Source organism: Thermobia domestica, chromosome 15, assembly GCF_964235325.1.
Source record: "Thermobia domestica chromosome 15, izTheDome1.hap1.1, whole genome shotgun sequence".
NCBI classification, from domain to species: Eukaryota; Metazoa; Arthropoda; class Insecta; order Zygentoma; family Lepismatidae; genus Thermobia; species Thermobia domestica.
Window position 1 is genome coordinate 99,153,018 of NC_137468.1, and position 20,235 is coordinate 99,173,252.

General features: G+C 35.7%; 1 protein-coding gene across 1 annotated transcript in view; it reads right to left on the bottom strand.

Annotated features, from left to right (window-relative positions):
• Positions 1–277: 277 nt before the first annotated feature.
• The window catches only part of LOC145671569 (uncharacterized), a 640,434-nt gene continuing 620,476 nt past the window's right edge, over positions 278–20,235 (bottom strand). The window contains exons 3-4 of the mRNA XM_081740757.1: positions 1,408–1,515; positions 278–407 (exon numbers count right to left, since the gene is read on the bottom strand). Of these exons, the coding sequence (XP_081596883.1) occupies positions 278–407; positions 1,408–1,515 (238 nt within the window). The remainder of the gene's footprint in view (positions 408–1,407; positions 1,516–20,235) is intronic.

The window sequence follows — 20,235 nt, forward strand, 5'->3', positions numbered from 1 at the left end:
GACATTTGTATCATTCGATTCGTATTAACAAGTAGATCAATAATTGGTATGTCATTTTTCAGAAAATTAAATTTTTACCCGGGAAATTAATAAAAATTTTGGATTTTGGGCAATGGGGACCTCGATTCGTATTAACTAGTAAACCAAATGATTGGTATATCATTTTCCCGAAAATTCCATTTTCACCCGGGAAATTATTAAAAATTCGGGATTTGGAGCAATGGGGACCTGTTGTCGACAGGGACGAAATGTTTATCATTCGGAGTATCGCTAACATTCAAACCACCGCTGACATAGATACAACACTACCATCACTTACTACAGACATATGATCACAATTATTTGCAGACTCATTACTACTACTACTTAAACAAAATACTTTCAACCACTGGCTTGTGGTGTGAAATCTGAAATATTTAGATCAGTAATACGTCAAATACTGAAACGATCAAGTTTGCATTTATTCGTATATACTTCCATTGCACACTCAATAGCTGTTTTTAGTAAATCGCCTTCGGTGCGAGCGGTCCCGGGTTCAATTCCCGGTGGGGCCACTCGGTCGAAAAGTCTAAAATGCTTTTTGAGGCCAACCACCCTGAATGCACCCTGAATTAAGTTTTCCTGGGTTTTCCTCATTCACACCAGGCAAATGCCGGGGAGATACCTAACATAGGTCCCAGGCCGCTTCCTCCCTTCCCTTTCCCCGAATAGTGTGCTCGCTGAGGGACGTCATCCTTCAAAACGTGACGGGCTAAATGGCCTTAGATGCCAACAGCCCAGAAATCTAAATCCTAATCCTGTTTTTAGTGAAGTTACACGGACAAAGGCTAAACTTTTAGGTCTGTGAAGTTGGCCTACCCAAATTAGCTTACCCACTTTTATCTACATGAGCTGTTAGTTCCTCGTTAGTTCTCGTTAATTCTTACTAAAGTCACGTTAGTTTCGCTATTTTAAAGAAATTATACACAAAAACCAATGGATAGGCCAACTTCACATGTGAAGTTGGTGTACCCAACAAGCTTTCCCACATTTTCGGCATAAATTGTTAGTTCCTCGTTAGTTCCCGTTAATTCTTACAAAGTTTCGTTAGTTCCGAGATTTTATACAAGTTAGAGCATAAAGAAAAATGTGTGAGTAGGCTAACTTCACATATGAAGTTGGCGTACCCAACAAGCTTTCTCAAATTTATCGACACATTTATCGACCGTTAGTTCCTCGTTAGGTCCCGTTAGTTCTTACAAAAATTCCGTTAGTTCCCATTAGTTCTTACACATTTTTGTTTATGCTCTAATTTGTACAAAACCGCGGAACTAACGGAACTTTTGTAAGAACTCATATATCAAAAAAAAAAAAAAAAAAAGAAAGAAAAGAAAAAGAAAAAGTAAAGAGAGTGAGAGAAATACTTACCTTGTACGAAGCTCACAATCTGTGCTTGAGATGTTGAATGAAATAACTTCAACAGACAAATCGTTTGAGCACCAATAATTTTCTTCTGATTTAACAACGTACAAGAATCTAGAAAGTAAAAGAAAATGGTAGATTAATAATTAGTATACTGTAGTGAGTAAATACGCTGTGCTATAAATAAACTTTTTTCCGCACAAAATACGTTGCTTTTTACTTTTTATCGTTTTCTGTGTTCGAGCTTAGCGATTCGAAGAAGTGTTAAATATTTTGTTTCGGGTTTATGATGTAACAGTATAATATTAACATCTCTTCTTGGTGATAATCGTTAATTATTTGGAACTAATTTACTGGTTTTATTTACTTCTGGAATAGAGATCTTTGTTACTATTGTTGCACATTTATATTGTTCTTTAGACTCACTTTGTTACAGTTTCAATTGTTTCTTGAACAATCAGATTGCTTCGAAGTCTTATTTCCAATTTAAAAGCATTTAACAACACAGTAGTCATTTGATTCTATCAGCAAGCAAATCTATCGAATTTCAATAACAATGCATGTGCATGTAATATTATACAGGGTGTCTAATATACAATGCAACCCGGAGCTTGGGATAGTAGAACTTTTGAACCGGAAGAAGTACACAAATAATAGTTATAGCAAAATGATGTCTTGTTCATGCATATATTTTTAAACTAGGAAGAAACGATTGAAGTAGGTATTATGCTAAATATTATCCCAGAATTTGCCTAGTGTGAATGAGGGCCTATTTTTCCACTCAGGAGGGCTGGCCTGAAAAAGCTTTTGCATTTTTCGACCAAATGTCCTTACCGGGAATCGAATCCGGGACCGCTTGCACCAAAGGAGTTAAAGGCCCTTGCTCTGGTGTCCCGTCGGTTTACATTTTGTCCAGGTTTTCTGTCACCATACATTTTAAAGCTTTTTTTTTTTGGTTCCCCTTCCTCATCGTAATATTCTAAAATGTTATTTTTAGATTGTACACTTGTAGCAGAGTGTTCACTTGTAATATGTGAGGTTTCTGTTTCAATCCCAGCTCGCACCAAATGGGCTTTACGGTAGGCAAACACCGTGTGCGTGGGTTTCTTCTGGGTTCTCCCACTTTCTTCATTCCACCACTCATCATCTGCAGAAGATCTTCCTTAGCCTCGTGCATAATCATAGAATATTAAACTCGGAAAAGAAGCATATTTTTAGATTAATAACTAAAAATAATGTAATCTTAATTTACATTACACTCAGACATTGGTAGAGTGCTCCATGTTACTGCACGCAATTGTGTTTGGATCTAAGATGCGTGTTATTTTCCTAACCATCATTACTGATTCATCGAACGAAAACAAAACAAAGCTTTGGTGCTGGTTAAGTACTTCCTGCCCATGGAAGAAGAGAAATTAAACCTCTTATCTAAGTGTCCTAGTTTCGAAGATTTGACTTCCGTCAAAGTACCTTAGTTTGAAATAGTACGAGGATTATCCCAATAGTAAAATCCCCAACGCGCTGGGGACGCGAGTAAACTGTTCCTCCGGCTGTTAGCAACACTTCTGTGTTAGTTGCTTTCCCCCAGTCGCAAACAAGCCTGCGCGCACCTTGCTGGGATGTTCAATCTTGGCTTGGCCTGCCAAGTTGGCAGCCGTTAGAGTAGGTTTGTTTTATCTTGGCACGCTTCCCGCCTAAAGAACGGATCTGTCTGCAACGCGTTGCTGCCACGTCACGGTTGAGCGTTACAATACGCTAGGAAACACAGCAAAACGCCACACCACTCACAAATCACTGAAACACACTTGTTCGCATGTGGCAACTAAGCCCTTCAACTACCCGCCAAATAGGAATGACCTCATTTGATAGGCTGGCTGAAAACTAACGTCACCTACACGACAATATCAATAGGACGTCTATTGGATTAAAACATTCACGTGAGTGCTAGCAGAAAATATTTTAAAGACCTCCAAGTGCATTGACGAGAAGCGTGCCGAGATAAAACAAACGTACTCTAGGAACAGAGCTCCCGCTTGGCGCATCTACTAAGTAGCTACAAAGTTCGCACAGTTATTCGGTTTTTGGACGCAAAAGGTGCTAAACCAATTTAAATTAATCGCCAATTGGCAGAAGTGTATGGCGAGTCGTGCATGAATGCCAAAAATGTTCGCAAATGGTGTGGGAAGTTTAGAACTGGTTGTATTGAAATTCACGAAAAAGAAAGGAAGGTTGAGCTGACCAGCGACTAGCACCTATTTCCTAAGTTGCAAGAACATTTGGCCGAAACAAACTTAACCAGCGATGACGACATAAATGTAGACAAAATATTTGAGAATAAAATCGTGAGATAAATATTCGGATCCAAGAGTAACAGGTACAAGGTGTGCCAGAAACTTCATAACGAAAAACTGCATAATTTATACCGTTTACCACACATTGTTAGGGTCATCAAGTCTAAGAAGGCTCAGGTGGGCAGGTCATATAGCCAGAATGGAAAAAAGTAGAAATGCTTTAAAAGTTTTGACTGGAAATCCAATCGGAAAACCTAGGCGCAGATAGGAGGGCAATATTAAGATGGATCTCATAGAAATAGGAATTAAAAGTAGAAACTGGATCCAGTTGACTAAGGATAAAAATCAAAGGAGAGCTTTTGCGAACGCAGTATTGCACCTCCTGGTTCAACAGATCATAGAGTTAATTAGTTAGAAAATGTTGTGCATGGAGAGTAACGATATCATAATTTAAAAAAAAAAAAATAAAAGGAAAAAGGACTGATGAGAACTTTTTCTGGGAAAAGTTTTATTTTGAGGAGTATAATATAGGATACTGATAAAGAGAAAAATTATAATTGATGGATGTTTTTACAAAGAATATTTCTTACGTAAAGAGGAAGAAGATAAAGAAGAAGGCAGGAATAGACAACAAAATGAGTTATCACTATTGAAAAAATGTGTGATGTAAAACGACGACATTGTATAATCAACTTGTGTTTTCTGTAATAATATTCGATACCTTTGACATGTAATGGTTAATTTAGAATTTATGTGCAGTTTAAATGAACAAAAGTGTGACAAGTAAAAAAAAATTTTTTTTAAAATAACAATACAGAAAATAATGCGAAAACAAGCAAATACTCCGAAATATTTTTAAAATCGATATACTGTTTGTTCTAAGTATATCATGAATTATTTGGTGTTTTGCTCTTATAACAAAGTGTTCTTAGTAAGGAAAACGTATGTAGGTAGTGAACTTAATTTTAATCCATTCTCTGAAACAATACGCAACATTTCTGAGATTAACTTTTAACAACGTCCACCTTTCTTGGAAAGATTTCTACTCCCACGCTAGATTGTATGTTTTAAAGAAAATACGAACTTTGTTTCTGGAAGGAAACCATACTGTAAGTTATGCCTATTTCAATCTCGTCTATGAATACAGATACGTAACTTCTTGAAGAAAGACAAAACTCTATTTTTAAAATATACAGACAGTTATCAAAATAATGGGAATATCTCCGGCGGGACCTCATGTGGTTCAGATACCATATGAAACAATAGGTCCACATCTCATGTAGCTTCGCTGCTGAACAGGACGTTGAACTCAAAATCAACTCAATAGGAATACCCTACTAATACAACTTTCCTTATTAATACAGCAGTGGTCTCTTTTTAGTTCATAGCACAGCTTCTATTCGTCACTAAATTGAAGCATACAACTTACAAATTGCTTCTAGAGGTATAGAGGGCGATTGTTTCTGCAGTGCTGCACTCAGGTTTTTTCTTTTTTCATTGCTGACACAACTGTGCCGGACTCGCTTCTCTAAAACTGATCAGATGTAATCAATAATGTATAAATTGGGGAATTAAGATTTCAAGAGATACCATGAGGTTGTTTCTAATGTCCCTCAAACCATTTCTAAATCAATCTGGTTGTGTGTATTGACAGTGTGTCCCCTTCGAAGACTCCATCGTGTCATGGTACCATATGGTGAAGCTGTTAACTATAATATTGGCATAATCAATTGCAGAAATTCGTTTCCTATTAGAAATATTGAGTGTTCCACAAAAAATAGTGGGATTTTGAATAGTTATAAGCAGAAAGTTGAATATATGTCAAATTTAAAAGAAACTCTTTAGGTTTGTGAATGCCAAAGCTTAATCGCAGACACCAACAGGCTCTAGGGCTTGTCCAGCATGGACATCAACGTCCGATGAAACGATCGAAACTTTGCGAACAAGTTCCTTGTTTAGCCCGTAGAAATTATGCCTGTATCACCGTAAGTTCTGTATGCCGTCATCATCTTGGATATTGCTTCCCTCGGTACACGTAACACTGATCGTCTTTCACGTACTTGCTTCAACTAAATGCAATCCAACATTTACCCTCTCTGAAAATTATAAAGGTTTCACACGCTGTACTACAAGTTTTTCCGATTGGATCCAAGAATCCGTACTATACCACATCACGTACTATTTATCATTATCCAATATATTACTAACAATAGACAATCACAATGCACAAATGTGTAATGTTAACTGTAAGAATATAGAGATCCTCTACCACTCGATCTCCAATCTAGTATTGAAGTATAAAAGTGTTTCCACTGTTTTGATAATCATCTTTAGAAGTATTACAATGTTTCCAAATCTCTATAACCTGAGTTTCCCTCGACAAGTTTCTCTAGATTTATCTCTAGCTTATTTTTTTCGATCGACGATAGCAAAGGAAAAAAGTCGTATTCGAGATTTTAAAGTGGATTTACACTTTCATGGTTGCTATATCCCGAAAGAGTTACTTTTGAATATCTGTCCTTTAGTTCCTTAATCAGTTTGTCCCAATTTATTTGTACAAGGATACACATCTCTAAACAATGTCCTTGAATGTATTCGAACCTAATTTCAAACCTATGTTTTCTAAAAGAATTTTAGAGAGGATATTTTAGAATGTTTTCTTAACCTCAAAACTAATAGTAGTTTAGAACATCTGAAAATTAAAAAAAAAATGAAATTCTTTCGAAAACAGCTCTATTTTCTTTATATTCCTTCAACGAGTGTATAACATGGTATAGGTCACTTTTGTAGAAAATACCCAGAAGAGATAGTTTAATCTTAGGATGAGCTTTTTTTGGATAATTTTCTCAAAATCGGCTGAGTTGATTTTATTCGTATTTTACGGGAAAAACATTTCATTTACAACCATACAGTGTAATAGAGGGCTGCAAATAACTACTTGCCCACTCACCCACTCGCCCGGGGCAAGTGTTTTATCGGTGCGGGCGAGTTTTTATTATCACTATTAAAATACCGCAAGGTAAGTAAATAATTTCCATTGTGGGATGTGAGCTAGTAGCTTTTTTCTTAGGCTAGTCAAATTGTGTTGCTTATTTGCATCCGTAGTGTAATATAAGCCATTTGTTCCGGGGAATGACTTACTCCTAATAATTTTCCTTCTTCCTTTACAAACCAAATCACAAGGACACTTATTATCATACAAGTTCCACAAACATTGCCAATCTAGACTAAACTCGGCACGGTGAAAGACCTTGATGGATTAGTACACATATAAAATATGGTGTACAGGTCTTTTTTTCCGAGCTATAAGGCATCAAATTTGAGATTGGAATTAGTCCAATTTTCACAAATATGCATATAATTGCTATTTGGAACGAAAATATTTGAACCATTTTTTAAAATTTTTAAACGTTAATTTAAAAACGTAAGAAAAGAAATGATGAAACAGGTAATTTAGCTGCGCTGTAAGTGGAGTGTGTACTCAAATTAAGGATGAAGCTTTCTGAACTAGGGAGACTTACCAAACTCAAAAATATGTGTATTTTATAAATATTCAGTTGAATTGTCGGCTGGCATGATTAAAAGTTCTAAGGCGGTACAGATCGGACCACAAGACATTTCTGTCGCAGGTTCGTACCCCACTCATGGCATGGGTGGTTTGAATTGTCTATTCACCTTTCGTTTCATTATCACCATTCATAGGGGCACGGTGACTTATTGGTAGAGCGCTTAACTCTGGTGTGGGGGTCCCTGGTTCGATCCCCGACCAAGTTAGTTTGTGGGACAACATTGTCTCCGTGGGTTTTCTCGGGGTACTCCCGTTTCATCCCTGTTTCTCATTCCACCATTTCTTCACTCATCATTCAGTTGCTTTAATCATCGTCTCTCTTTGCCGAATGGGACGTTAAACTGAAAGATTTTTATTTCATTTTCATTTCTTTACCATTCCTTTCTCAGTGTCTTTTAGCATACTAGAAAAGAACATGGAAGGTAGAGCGAAAAGAAAAAAAATCAGAAAATTAAATTACAGAGCTGCATAGTAATATAATGAAAATTGGAATTTAAAGTATGATAGGCCTATATAAAAACACTGTACAAAAATGGCTACATCACCCAACTACTAATTTGCACACATCAACTAATATTTCTCCGACAAGGATATACGACATTTCTGTTGCGGGATACCCGGGTTCAATTCCGGGTCATAGAATCTCACGTTAAAATATAGGTCTATATATCATATATCTTTCTAACCGAATAGTGATTTTAAACTATTAAAAAAAAAACATAAATTTACACTCTTGCCATTTTAGTAAATTGATACCGTAAGGCCTTGTTTTAACTTATCCTCAGATAGAAAAAGAAGAAAAGAAAATAGAATATTTTCATTTCCGCTGCCTGACAGCTACGTTTTGAGAGCTATAAACCATTCAATATTTGACACAAGTAGATTTTCATACCAGCCATTGGTCGCGCCTTCATGCAGAAAACGTGTAGGCGAAGTATGTATGTGGGCTTACTCTTGGATTTATGAAAATGATAGCCTTTTCCCCCTCCTCCTCTTCTCGCCCCCTCCTTCTCCTGCAATGACGTACAGACGCTCTAGGGTGGAGTCTGTAAGCAGTGACAGGCGCAAAATATTAGGTCGCGACTAGAGAATTAGGGAAAGAGATAAAGACAAAGAGAGAGAGAGAGAGAGAGAGAGAGAGAGAGAGAGAGAGAACAAGTATTCCGTCGCTATAGCGCATGTAAAATGAAGGGCGAATAGAAATTAGAATCTTCTATGGCATAATGCCGCTTAAATTACTTAATTATCAACATGCAAAATAGGAATTTGATGACAAGTATGAAAAAAGCATGAAATATGAGGCTATAAATTATGTATAAACTTCAAGCATGTATAAGAGAAATAGTTTCCGTATCATTAACTATTATTTATTTTTGATTTAGTTATTTTTTTACGTAAAAATACTGAAGTGTTTCTGTCCATAAAAGAACATACGAATTGTTCCAGAGACCGTGGTCTCTTGCTTAATGCCTTGCTTTTGGTGCATAAGTCTGCTTGTAGACAGCAAAAAGTTGGGGAACAGAAAGTCACTAAACATGTAACTGGAAAACATATGATAGAAGTATAAACGAAAAGGAGACAGGCCCCATAAGCCAAGGAAGGAAAGGAAAAAAGAAAATATGTGTGACGCACACATGTATGTCAGTGCACATGTGCATCTGCATATCCAGTCCTCTCGTCCGCACTTTGCTGACTTGTCTTATGCTCTCTACATCTATCCGCCAGATCACTTTGTATCTCTCTCCTTACTCATTGAGAAGGTATTCCTTCATGTATGAATGTTAGTCCTCGTTTCATTCCTATTCTGTACAATTCCCATCTTCAGGATCTTTGTCAGTCTTAATGTGTCAGCATATAAACATTTATACAGTAGAAATTTGAACAAAAATGAATATTTTAGTAGAACGTCGAATAGTTATGCCCTTAAGGCGTAAAAAAGATGTATGATTAATAAAAGTGAATGATTGTGAAACCAAATTTTTGTGTTCTCTTACCAGGAATAGAATCCGAGACATAGTCACTAGACCAGCGATGAGGGTTTGTAGAACTTCGCGACTAACATTTAAAGTAGGATTTTCCAAATATCGCAATGTTAGCTATAGACCCTTCTAACTGCTAGATCTTTTTATATTTAACACTCAGGTTCCATATTGTACTACTCTAAGTACTTTACGAAGCTATCTATTACATCTAGATCCCTGATTATTTGGTGAGAATGTTTACTTGTAAGACTTGGAAGAACTAGTATAGCTACGAGGGAAATCATCAAGTGTTTTGCATTAATATTAATATTTTCATGTGATTTAAAATAAGTATTTCCTATCATCTGTATAATATGTGATAAATCTAAATTTCAGGTTAGTTCTGATGATTATGAGAATAACATTGAGGTAAAAACTACACAGTACATATAAATATACTTTAGAATTGAAATTTAATTCAGAAAATGTGCTGTGAATTATTCTTTCTTTATCAACATTAACACTTAGTAGGGAGATAGTAATTTTTGTTAAACACTTTTATAAAATCAGAATTGAAGTATGTTGAAAATATTAAAATTTTATACTTTTAATATTATAAGTTATAGGTTCACAACGTGTTTAGGTAGCTTAAACGTCTCCTGGAAGAGCCCTAGAAATATTGTTGTCAAGTACCTAGCTCGTTTTGTTCTCACGACTAAAGCTTTTTTTTTTTTTTTTTTTTTTACGCTTCATGAAAAACTAAGAACTTGGAAATGTCGGTATTTCGCATTAGTCCTTTAATTTCTTTCTTGAATTAAAATTATCATTAGCGCTCTTTAAATTGGAAAGGTGATTTGCTGTTGGGTTTGACAATAAATGACATTATAAAAATCAAATCAGGAAAAACAGCGTCAGAGAAAAAAGGCACCAGTAAAATGACGGAGTATCACTTTGTTCAAGGACAAGCATTTTCCGCTCAGCACTTTAGTCTTAACTGCTTGCGCGCGCTCGCCTTTGGTGCACGGTATCTCGGTTTGATTCGCGTGGTGGAATATTGAACGTATTACGGTAATTCAGACTTATTTTTGTATAGCTTCGGTGCTGAAAGGGAACATTCAACTTGAACAAACAAAATCATTCATTTACTTTGGGACAAATCACTAGATGTAAAAGACCAAGTACAAGAATGAATTCGAGAATGGATATGAATACATTACATGAACACATATTATTTGCCATTATCATGTCTAGCCTACACTAGCGGTGTGATGTAGTTGAGGGCTCTAAGACAGTAAGCCTAATATCGTGAAGCGAAACCTATCGTAGGTGCGTGTACCTCTGAAGAGAGTGGAAATTTTAAACTGTCCTTGAAGTTTCTGTGTTCGTGTCCATGTCGGACTGGATTACGTAGAATCTAGAATCAAGATTAATGAAGAGGTTAAGCGGAAAGGATGCCCAGTTCGTGGTAAATCTTTTTTTTTAAGTTAAAGTTCTTGCTTCGCAATCGTAAAGTCGCTGGTTCGAATCTGGTAGCCGGCCATCCTGAGTGAAGTTTTTTCAGGATATTTTATTTACTTCCACAGGCAAATGCCGAGATGATACCTTTTAAACATAGTTTCTGGCCACCGTCTTTCCGACTGCTGATACTGTCGTAAACAGTTAATAATCGCAGGGTAATGTGGCCTAACACACTGTACTTGATGGTAGTTAAGTAAATAAATATAGCATTTTCTCCAACATAAACAACCCTCGAGTATAACTATCCCCTAAAAAATTGTGTCGGCTTTGGGAATCCGTTTATTATGAGGATACAAGCATCCCCAATAGGATTATTATTAGGGATGCGCACGAGACGAGTCGAGACAGGATTTTCCTGACAAAATTCGAATCGAGACACTGCTCTTCCAATAGAAAAATATACATTTTTCGAGTCGAGACATCACTTTTACAGCACATTCTCGAGACGAGACAGCCAAAAATCTTGTCTCGTGCGCATCCCTAATTATTATAGAAAATTCAAGCAATCACTAAATCAATGACTCATCATTGGCTGCAAAACCAGTAACTTGTTAGAAGAATTTTTACAAATATAGTTACCGCTAGTACCTCTACCCATTCTAAAAAATACTATCTTGAACTTTGTTTCAATTATAACGATCAACGTTTATGTTCCGATACTAAGGGAGTCGGTGATAATTAAAGAACGAAATGATAAGATGAAAGGAGTGGCAGGAAACGGGAGAACCCAGAGAAAACCCATGTACATGGTGTTTTCCCACCACTAAGTTCATTTGTCACAGTCTGGGATCGAACCAGAAACCCCATGCACCGGAAGGGAGCGCTCTACCACTGAAGCACCGTGACCCTTAAAATTCAGTCTTATGAATTTAAAAACTAAACAATCGACAATAGAATTTTACATTGTCAAAATTCTCGGGATATATAAAAATGAAAGCAACTATGTTTGTAGCCTCGTACCTCTCGAACCACCCGACGGAACCCGATCAATTTTGCTACATAGATGAGGTTCGGGATGGGATGTTTTTAATCATTTCATTTTGACGGTGCTACTTATGGAAGGAGGAGATATTATATTATATATATATATATATATATATATATATATATATATATATATATATATATATATATCACTGCCCACTGGAGTCACTCCTCTCGCTCGCTCTCTATACTGCCTGTCGAATCACCAAAAATAACATAGAGATCGCCGTACGAATATTTTTCCGAATTCCGTCGCATGGGTGCAGCACTAAGCGTGACTTGTTTGTATAAATCTCATAGCGGAAAATACATTGTGGGGTTCAATGTTTTCGCAAATTAAAAGGTATTACTGTTATATGGTCTTTTCTAAGTTACGAAGATATATTTTAGAATACGTTGGGATATCGTTTCACGAAATACCATCGAGTATTCAACTGCAGAACAATGGTTAATAAATAAAATATCAAGACATGATGATACGAAGGGAAGTAACTGAATTCCTTCAGACAGACAGATCTATTGTTTGTTGTCAACATTCTGTAAAAGAAGTTTTATTTTTAATGTAAAGTTAGGAAGCTGAAACAAGACTCTGTGCCCAATGTGTTCTTAATAGATGACTAAAAGAACCACTTAGAAAGGCGAACTTCCATAATCTAAGCTGTATTACGTTCGTTGAGGCTTCTATACCGGATTTCAAGAAATCGGTAGATTCATTGAGAAATATGAGCCATTATGTTTGCCAGTTCTGTGGAATGCACTTTGTAGAACTCTTATAATGATGAAAAGTACAAATTGCTGTTATCAGAAAAAATAGTGAAAAAAAATGAGAAACCACTAATCACATATGCAAAAAGCATAAACGAAGCGTTTTGTTTTTATTGCAAATTCAAACTCATTTCCAGAAAGTCGAAACTCCAAAAATGAGTATTGGAAAATTTGTACTATGTTTCGTATTATTATTATTATTATTATTATTATTATTATTATTATTATTATTATTATTATTGATAATAACATTGAGATTTGCAGTGAGTGGAGTGCGTCGTTCGCCAGAAAATAGCTGCAGGGTTGGTTTCAGATTTAATGTTTTTCGACCCATACTCAAAAAAATATTTCCCGTCTCTCTTCCCGATGTATAAAATTTTAACGCAATATAATATTTATACAAGTATAACGTCCCACGATTTTAGCCGTTAGGCTAAGGAAGACGGATGATTAAGACAAGTGAGTATTGATGGAAGAATTGGTGGAAAGAAATGTGGAAGGAAACGAAAGTACCCGGAGAAAACCCACGGACACCATGTTGTTCATCACAAACTTACTTGGCCGAGGATTAAATCAGGGACCTCACGCATCAGAGGTAAGCGCTCTACCAGTGAGCCACCCTGCCCCTATATATATTATTTTTGTACAAATGTTAACGAATTTTCGTTTTGAATCTGCTGTAAAGAAAGTCAAACTTATACAAATTTAAGTCTTTTAAAATAAAGTTACAGAGAATGATCAGTTTGTGTAAGAATGAAAGAAATTGTTTTGAATTTTCGGTCGTAAAATGTTAATATTCAAATACTAAAAAGTCACAGGATGATTGTGAAACAGTATAATATGGAAATTATTGTCACTGTCCAAAATCAGATGCGAAGGGTCTATAAGAGTTTGCCTTAAAATAAACTGCCTTCCTCCTTGTTTTGTACCGAGCGAAGGTATCTATTAGCATAATCATACTGAACGTCATGGAGGGTGTTTACTGTCTTTAATAATTTTTCGTCTTTTGCATTTTTTTCGTTTCACTTATTAAATTTTAGTCGAACGGGCGATCGTAAGATCGTTGTGCCCTTAGGCCGGAGTCTAGTTGTTCTAGTGTTAAATCCAGTCTTGCGCATGATATATGATAGCTATAATTTACAAACTTTTGGGGGTTGGCCTAGAAAGAGATGCATGAGAATACATCTTGGGGAGATGGATAGTAAATCCTGACTTCATTTTATAGTGTGTTCATTCAACGGCATTCTTCTGTTTCTGATATGATGAGTCGTTGCTCTTTTTGTCTACAATAATAATAATAATAATAATAATAATAATAATAATAATAATAATAATAATAATAATAATAATAATAATAATAATAATAATAATAGCATAATGATGGTGGTGCTCAGTCAACACAAGCAATGTGAGCTACTTATGTTGGGCCTTATCAACTGAGTAGATCATAATTTAATTGGTTGGAGTGTGTTTCGTCTATTTTCGATTTATTTCTTTGAGAAAATAAGGATGATACTTGATGTATTTTCATTTAAATATTATTTATTTTTATATGTGAAGTATGTATGCAAACAAGAGCGCCCATCAGGGGAGAGCAAGGTGGGGCCCCTATAGGAAAATGTACTTGGCAATATCGAAAACCTAATAGAATTTTTACATTAGTTACAGCAAAATTTGAAACTATATTTGAAATATCGCTTATACTTGCCCCCCCCCTTGGAAACTACAACATAGGCGCCCTTGTATGCAAATCACAAATTACATACCATTACTGACTGATACAGCTAACGACGACTACATGTCTATTGCGCTCTTTTTTCTGTGTTAACCTTTCTATTACTTCGTGATAATAGATATGTAGAATTTCTTCTTTTGTTAATTAAAAGTAAAATTCTTATTTAAAAAATATATACAACTTTGCCGTATGTAAGTAAATTATTGAAAAAGTGTACTAGTTCCTACAAAAATTGGGGGAAAATATGCTGAATTACTGTATAGCTACATTGAAGTAGACGAGAGCAAGCCTCGGCTGTCCCTGCCACCTAGCGGTCAATTTTTTGTTTTTGTCGTACGCTATGAATCGTTGTTTCGACAGGCAGTATAGAGAGCGAGCGAAGAGAGCGAGCGAGAGTAGTGACTCCAGCGGGCGGTGATATATATATATATAAATGATCGAAAATGATTGATATTAGTGTCGAATCCATAGTTTTCAGGGTTGTTAAGATAAACAGTGACACTTCCAATGCCGTTTAAATTCAAATTCAGCCCTTTATGAATAAGTTTCATTCAGCCCTTAATGAAACTTATTCTCCCAGTGCAAAGAACGAGTATTCTGATAGTTCATTATAAACATCAATTGAAGACTATCCAGGCCTACTGGTATTTACGAGTATTTTTATCATTGTCTAAAAGCGTATTATGCATTTACAATTTTAGACATACATTTTGAAAACAAAGAAGCACTTATATTCGAGTAAACACGGTAAATTCTTACTATATTAAGAATTAGTTCAGCATCTGTATATATCTTCCCCCTTCCCCGATAGTAGCTCTGGCTGTAAATTTAGGTGCTATATATGCAAATTCCCTACTGTGTACTTCCCTCCCTAGAATGGATTTTTAATACTCGAAGCTTCTGAATGCCGTTTCTTTTATGCTATTATCTCAGTAATCGATTTACTTCTCTTTCAAATACATCAAATTTAAATTTTCTGAATGCTGTTCTTGGAACAAGTCATACGATGGCTCTGGTCTATTTCCTGTCGAACAACCAAAACAGGAAACTTGTACTCCTTTTTTCTTTCTCCCAGTATGCTTTACCTCTCTCTCTCTCTCTCTCTCTCTCTCTCTGCTTCAAGCTCTCGCCCTTCTTTATTTTTCATGTCATTCTGTGCTTCTCTCTCGTCTTGCATTTCCTCGACATCACAATATGATTTTCCTCATAATTCAATCACCAGCCTCAAAAAGGTCGACTGTCGACAACCTTCTTGCTCCGTCTTTCCATCACGATATTTACTTCTACCAACATGACTTGCTTCTTGTTTCTCTCCTCTTCTTTCACTTTTATTACAGACTTACTTTTTTTTTTTTTTTTTTTTGGCTGTTTTTCATTTAAAAGATTTTTCTATGTTTACAACTAGTGTGCGTATCAAATGTTAGTAAAAAGCAAACAACAATAGAAATATATTTAATACTCCACAGTCAGGCCTGTATTTAGGTAAGTGCTATTCTGTGCTGGAACAAAGGGCTGCACAATTTGGGGAGCGGCAAAATTTTTGTAATTTTTCTAAGATTCACAATAAAGCAATATTTAAAACTAGAAACTCGCAGATTCCCGCGCAAGAGCGAGAAAATATGTTAATGTCTTTAATTCGCTCTAATGATTAAGTTACTAATTAGCTAGCTTATCTGATTATTTTTAAAAGTCATCCTCTCGTACCCCCATCCCAATGAATTTAAACATCATGAAAACTAATATCGTTAAACTCAGCGACCTCGAAAACTATGAATTCAACACTAATATCTGTCGTTTTCGATTACTTTGAAAATCTCGCCCCTACCTGGGAAGTGGAATATGACCTTGAAATTGAAATGGATTAAAACTGTCGCTATTCATCTCAACGATCCCAAAAACTATGAATTCAACTCTAATATTGGTCATTTTCGAGGGCTGCAAATTTTGTGCGGGGAGGCGGCAAATTATTTAGAGCACAGGGGCGCACAATATATAAATACGGGTCTGGCCACAGTGCATAAATAATAATTTCTTCCAGAAAAATATTTTACAGTTGTTAGTTGTTATTGGGAGTGAATGACATGTAATAGTTTTTAACATAACAAAAGTTAATTATTCGATTCTCTAGAAAATTACGCATAAGAATTCACCCTCGAATATGCCATTTTGTTAAGTTTGATGTGCTTTATCGACTGATGCATGTTTTACATTCAAACAATATTTTGCTTGAACAGAAATAATAAAATTACGAGTTAAATTTAGGAAGTGATTTTTCGACGTAAAATCAGGGCGTAAAGATGGGCAAATATTTTTTATATAAAAAACGGAAACCGGTTTCTAGAAAAACCGAAATCCGAAAAGCCAACATTTCGTTTTTCACCGAAACTAGTCTCGGTGAAAGCTTTTGGAAAACACATAAAACTATTTCTATGGAAATGGAATCGGTTTCTGGAGAACAACAAAAAAGTAATCTGGTCAGAAATAGACCAATTTTGGAAAAAGAAATCGGAACCGGTTTTGAAGAAAGCGAAATCAGACCCGGTGAAAAAACGAACCAGTTTTGGAGAAAACCAAAACCGGCTTCGGTGAAAACAACCAATTTAAAAGAAAACAGAAACCGGCTTTGGTGAAAACAGAAACCGGCTTTGGTGAAAACCGAGCCGCTTTTGAACAAAACCGAAACCGGTTTCGGTGAAAGTTTTTTTTTAATTTCTCAAAAATCGAAAACCGAGAAAACAGTTTTTGTACCTACCACTATTCAGGACCCCTGGAACGGTAGCGAGAGAAATGAATAAAGGTTGCAGAATGAAATGACAAGATTAGTGGCGGATCTGGCCCAGGATCGGGGACAACGTGGGCCACCCTGTTTTTTTTTAAATGACAAAATTGATTTAAGCTATTATTTATATATTTTTGACAGTTTATTAGCAAACACATGATATACCTATCATAGTCTGAGAACTGGCTGGCGCCTCTAAGTTTTATCTTCTAGATCTGCCACTGGAAAAGATAAATATCATTAGAATCTAATGGTGGGAAAAATATTTTTAAAATTTATTTTAAACTTAGTAAATTCATGGACATATTTTTATTTCCAAACATATTGTCAAACTGTTATTCCTATATAAGACTTACAAACACATGTAACAGTAAGCGATAAGCAGCAATACTCAAAGCTTATTGGGGGGCCGCAGTGGCTCAGTGGTAAAGCATGCACCTCTAGTGCATAGGGTCCATGGTTCGATCCCAGCTCGCACCAAGTGAGTTTTGTGGTGAACAAACACCGAGTGTGTGAGTTTTTTCGAGGTTCTCCCGTTTCCTCACACTTTCTTCATTAAATTATTTTATTCATTTCTCATCTCACCGTCTTCTTTAGCCTAGCCGGCATAAGCGTGGGACGTAAAACTTAAGGATTTTCATTAAATTTATTTCAAACCGCAAATTACTTACGGGGATCGTTGGCAAGAAGATGAATGAGGATCGTGATATGAAATCAGTTGAGACTTGATTTAAGTTTTATCTAATTAAGAATGCTGTACACTGTTGCCTTGCTAGTGTCAGAATGGAGAGTGTAATAAAGATATATATCAATACCAGTTTCACTTTAATTAATGATAGGGTCCTCATACACCATCCAACTTTATTAGTTTTACATAAAAGTTCGTTTTTTCTTAATTTTCTCGAAAACTACGCATGATATTTTATGCAGTATTCTATTATACTATAACACTACTATAAAGTTATTACAACTACAAATTCATTGGGCTATTTAACTTACTATTAAAATCGAATCACTTCAAAATCTTTTCTGAATCTCATTAGATTCTTTAATTCAGCCTCAAAGAACATTTATCTAGAGTATACATTGCCAGACAAGTATTTGTAAAATAATTACATTTATTTCATTATTGGAAGAATAGTCAATAAACTTTAGACTAGTGTTCCTTGAACAATCATGCCAAATTCCTTTCCATTGCACGAGCCTTTCGGATTGCATAATCGAAGACGTCATTGTCCTCTCCCATCAAAACTATTGGAGCATACTTCTTGAGGTGGATTGTGTGTTATGGAAGTAACAGAAGAAGAACCATTATTGAAGGCTAGAACCGTCTCCAGGCTGTTCCAGACTTGGAACCTAAGAGATTATCGCAGCAGAAGAAACTCACGAAGCCACCATCCAGAGCTGAGTTACAGCGATCCATTCATCACCCCTGGCAAATTTGACGGGATACAAAATCCAACTGTCAACGTTAGTTTGGTTTCATCGCTTACAAGCCAGGAAGTTTCGCAGCAGCTTTGGATAGCGTTTTCATCAATTGGAACGACTGCGGCATCATCAAGAACAAAGGATAAATAATGCAAGTGCTCATTTTTTATCTTAAAAGTTAAATTCCTTCTTTTGTCCCTCTTTTATAGCTCCTACCCAATCTAGTCTCTATTTTATCATTTGAAATTGCTGAGTGTTATTTATGCATTAAAGTATAACCTTCCATAATATCAGTTGCATATGCAATGATAATCCATGTCCCGAAGAAAGTTACTACCCAGTTTATTTCACAGTAGTCCTTCCTACGTAATAGACCACTATTCATTAAACATTCTGATTGTATTGTGCGTTCTTTGTTTTTACTCTGTTTTGAGCATTAGAAGTAAACAATGAATTGTGTGTCATATTTTGTTTAGGATCAAGCTAAATGGCCTTTGTAAGATCATAATAAGGCCGTACGTCCGTTACTCTACATAACTCTTGAACGAAAGCGAATTCTTGGTCGTGTATTTTGCAATAGATGCCTAGAGCAACTATTTCGACGGAGCTTGTTAACTGAGAAAATTCATTAAAACCTTAACAGGTAAGAGTGACTTCAACACACTGGGCCTTACACAGAGTCGCTTTGATGTATGATTTGCGTCATACTAAAGGCCTGACTACTGCAGGACACATATGTTAGTCGAACTATTTAGTATTGCACTAATCACTTGTCATAACGGCTCTGCATAAGGCCCACTGTCTCGTTTACAGTATATCTCTGGCTTTTATGCAACATATACACCAGCAAAGGATTGTTGGTTGTCTAAGATATAAGGTTAAGAAGGTTTCCTTACTACAGGAAGTTCATTAGCTTTAGTTTCTTTTGGCCCTTTTTAAGGTCTTCACCAGAGTTTATTTTCAAAATTACAGGAACAATTTAGTTAATGCATCAAAAATCAAAAATTGCAAAATGGATTTTGTTCTTGAAGAGTAAATATCTTTGCCAACAACACTCCACATAAAGTCGATTTAAAAGGTAAAAACGAACCTAAGGAGAAATGTTGTTTGTTAAAAATGTAAAAACACAGAAAGACTGTTTTTATATTTAGGGTTTTCTTTTTTCTTCAATAGTTAAAAATTTCCATTTTCTGTGTTTTTCATACAAATTAATGACATTTTCTTTCCTAATTTCTTCATACCCTTTTCCAGTCCCTTTTTGGGGGTTTCATTTCCACGTCTTTCTTCCTCTCTCTTTCCCTTTTGCATTATCTCGTTCCTTCTCTTCCTTTAATCTTTCAGAATGCTCGTTCTTTTGTCAGCTCATCTCCTTTCCCCAAACATTTTCTCTTTCTTTTCCTGCCGTTTTTCATATTTTTTTCTCTATTCTTCGCGACTTTTCTTTTATCATGCTTTCCTTTCCATTCCTCTGTCTTTTTCCCTTCACGATTGTTGTTGGCAAACCCTTAGAGAGAAGATAAATGGTGCATCTCCAGTTTTGGATTTCATTTTATTTTTTTTCTTCCTTTCTTCTTCCGTCAACAGGACGAAGTTCAAGGGCTGACGAAAAATCTGGCAGATATTTTTTTAAAAAATAAAATTAGTTAGTTAATTTGATGTTTAACATCCATTTCAACACCAAAACTATTTGAGACATGGACCTATAGTTTAACAAGGCATTCCAAATCATATGAACTCCCATCAGGAATCAAATAAAGATCAAATTGAAACTACATTAAGTCTGTATCAAGTAGTACGGTTAACGT